Genomic DNA, 3,172 nt, shown 5'->3' on the forward strand with positions numbered 1-3,172 from the left:
ACATTGGTGAATGCCACAAATTCTCCTAAATCACTCGTACGCACAACTTAAGAACAAATCTGTGCGTACGAACGGTTCTTGCATGAGGCCCAATAAATCTGAACTTAGTATTACTGAATACTGAAAACTTTCGAGCTGGATCGTGCATATATGTTTGGTGTAAGAAGAAATAGTTGTTTTTATCATGATGCTCTGGTTGCAGTATGGTTTTGTAACCGGCACTGTTCAGATCTGCAGCTGTGCGGTCATTTTCTTGGCCTTAGTTATTTCAACACTCCGTGGAATTTATTTGACACAATCTCAACACATGGACTCTTCTGCATTAAATTTAACTTGTTTATTTGGTTTCCTCCAGATGATGGGATCCACTACTGGAGGTGGAGTATATTTGAAACCTCAGCTTTCACTCAGATTTCATGATATCACAAAGAACCAAATGAAAGGGAGGAGACAAAAACAAGTTGATGAAAGAAAACCGTGTCTTTTGTGTTTGTGTGTTGGACTTTACCCAGTGTCCTCCATAATGCAGCCCGTCCACAAGTTAGCACAGCCACATTCTTCTGCAAGAGGAGAGCAGAACAAACACTGATTTGGCAAAGAAGCACCAAGTGGATCCAGTGCCTGGTACCGAAAGCATTCTGCTGCACTTCTTGTTTATTTTTTCAGCCTGAACTGGCTTTTAGGAGCCGTTTTGCTGACATGTTTTTACTGAGGTATCAGTTTCTGACCTGTCGGGTGTTTAATGACCTCTCGTCTTTAAGGACACCATGTGGAGGACCGAATCTGACATAATTAGAAATAAAAGCAGAAATAATGGACCAATTAATAAATAAAGACACCTAAAATGCACAAATTAAATTAAAAAAGAGAACTTTTCCTCATGTTTTCTGATTTAATTGACCTTCATATTTAATTTTCCAGCTTATTTCCAATGAACTATATATTTTACCACATAATTGAATTTTAATTAATTAAATAATTGAATTAAACATATTGAAAATGTGTATATTTTGTTTTTCCCTTTACTTGTACATGCATTTGTGTAAGTGTTTTTCTCCTTGTCTTTGTTTTTAGCTAAACCTTAAACTTTAAGCTAAAATGAGGCAGCACAAACATGCCCAGTCGATCTGGACATGGATACTGCTTCCTCCTCTGTTGACCAACAGGAGAGGAGCTGACCCAAGAAGGACCGCCCATCTTATTTACATAATAAGGCGGAAATGCATAAGGTAAAGTAAAAACAGGAGACAGAGAAATGTAAAAAAAAAAATCACATGGAAATAAAATGACTTGTGAGAAAAAATAATATAATCATTTAAGAAACACAGATGGATCTACAAGTAAAAGGAAGAAAAAATATATATATTTTTAAAAACAGTAAAATTTAAATTATGTGGTAAAATATATAATTTATTAGAACTAAGCTGTTAAACTAAATATGAAGGTCAATTAAATTATAAAACATGAGGTAAAGTTCTATTTATTTAATTTAATTGATGCATTTTAAAGTATATCCATTTATATATTTCTGCTTTTATTTCTAATTATGTCCGATTTGTTCCTCCATAACACCGATCCTGAATCTGAGCATGAATCAAATCGAAACTGGATGATTTTGGACTCATTTAAAAAAAATCTAATTTTTGTTTATAACGGAAACCGAATAAGATAATTTGCTCACTTGTTTAAAAAAAATGTCCCTTCTGCCTAAAATGCTAAGTCATACTTAAACCATGAAGCCATGTTAAGGAGCAGTGTGAACATTTTAGTTCCTGATGCCTTTTTACCAATTACAACCAGCTGAGTATTCTCACCCTAACTATACTGGTTGTTAACCCAGTATTTGGTACAGATGAGTACATTTGTTAAAGACATCCAGCCTACTGTCTTGTTAGCAAAATATCTCAGGAACCAATGGATAGATTTCAATGAATATCTCAGAAATAAACAGATTAACTTTTGGGGCTGACTTAATTCAAGATGGCCGCCACAGTCAACAAACAAAAAGGCTATAACTTAGCCAATTTTAGAGCTAATGAGCTAAAATTTGGTGTGGTAGTAGCTGAGTGTCATTCCCAGCACATACTGTTAGCTTCACACATCTATGCTAAAATCTTTATATTAATTGTTGTAGTAAGAACAACTGGGCAGATTTGAGTAAAAGTCACAGAAATAAATCATTAGCTGTATCTAAAACTCACTACTGTTTGAAGTCAACTCAGTTCAAGATGGCCGCCATAGCCCAAACATAAGCATGGCTATAACTTGGTTCATTTTAGATGCTGATCTAAAATTTGATGTGATAGTTGCTTCTCCAAGTCCAAGTAAATTGTAAAAGATCTATTATGGGATTTAAAAAAAACTTTTTTTAAAGATTTGCCGCCATTAAAATGATCTGTGTTTTGTCTTGAGCAGCAGAAGGAAATTTGCATTTATACAGTATAAGGATAAACCTTTATTTTGATAATGACTTTATATTTTGCAAGCCCAGTGGGATGATTTTGCAGATTGTTCATGGCCCACGGGCTGCCGAGTTGATGATCTGTTTCCAAATGCATTAGAGGCCATAAACCTTTGACTCCAATCCACCTGTCCTATAGTCCCTATCTCTTACGTAGCTGTGAGATAACAAAATTAGTTTCATACTTCTCTTGGCTGCTGGGTCCCACTGAATCCCCAGGTTCTGAGCAAGGCTCTGGGACACAGACACCACCATGGACGGGGTGGAGCCGTACTGTGGACGTGACAGCAGCAGATTATTGAACTGCAGCAACAACAAATCATCACGCCTCGTATTAAGACAGAAAACCTGACCTCATTGACCCCCACTCCACGGCTCACAGAGCACAGGCCTCCGAAGAAGGCGGCGCTGCTTCTGCGGTAGTGAAAGGTGGCATTTCTGCAAAGAGAAGGGCGAAAGAGATGCACAAACGTTAAAAAATATATACAGCAGGTAAAATAAGTATTGAACATGTCACCATTTTTCTCAGTAAATATATTACTAGAGGTGCTAATGATATGAAATTTTCACCAGATGTCGGTAACAACCCAAGTGATCCATACATACAAAGAAATCAAACCATAAATGTCCAAAAATGAAGTTATTTGTAATAATGTTTTAATGGCACAGGGAAAAAATTATTGAACCCACTTACTGAAATTTATCTAATAC

At 36.1% G+C, this 3,172-nt stretch overlaps 2 protein-coding genes across 7 annotated transcripts in view; one reads left to right on the plus strand and one right to left on the minus strand.

The window, feature by feature from the left end:
* The window catches only part of adam23b (ADAM metallopeptidase domain 23b), a 45,384-nt gene that overhangs the window by 22,873 nt on the left and 19,339 nt on the right, over positions 1-3,172 (minus strand). For all 6 annotated transcript variants that reach the window (XR_001309737.1, XM_014001435.1, XM_014001437.1 and 3 more), the window contains exons 12-14: positions 2,815-2,899; positions 2,647-2,734; positions 509-560 (exon numbers count right to left, since the gene is read on the minus strand). Coding sequence is in view for 5 of the 6 variants with exons in the window: in XM_014001435.1 (XP_013856889.1) it covers positions 509-560; positions 2,647-2,734; positions 2,815-2,899 (225 nt within the window). In the remaining variant the exon portion in view is untranslated. The remainder of the gene's footprint in view (positions 1-508; positions 561-2,646; positions 2,735-2,814; positions 2,900-3,172) is intronic.
* cmklr2 (chemerin chemokine-like receptor 2) overlaps positions 1-3,172 on the plus strand; it is a 45,296-nt gene that overhangs the window by 7,397 nt on the left and 34,727 nt on the right. The window lies entirely within an intron of this gene.

The sequence above is a fragment of the Austrofundulus limnaeus genome, unplaced genomic scaffold, assembly GCF_001266775.1.
Source record: "Austrofundulus limnaeus strain Quisiro unplaced genomic scaffold, Austrofundulus_limnaeus-1.0 Scaffold9, whole genome shotgun sequence".
Classification (NCBI taxonomy): Eukaryota; Metazoa; Chordata; class Actinopteri; order Cyprinodontiformes; family Rivulidae; genus Austrofundulus; species Austrofundulus limnaeus.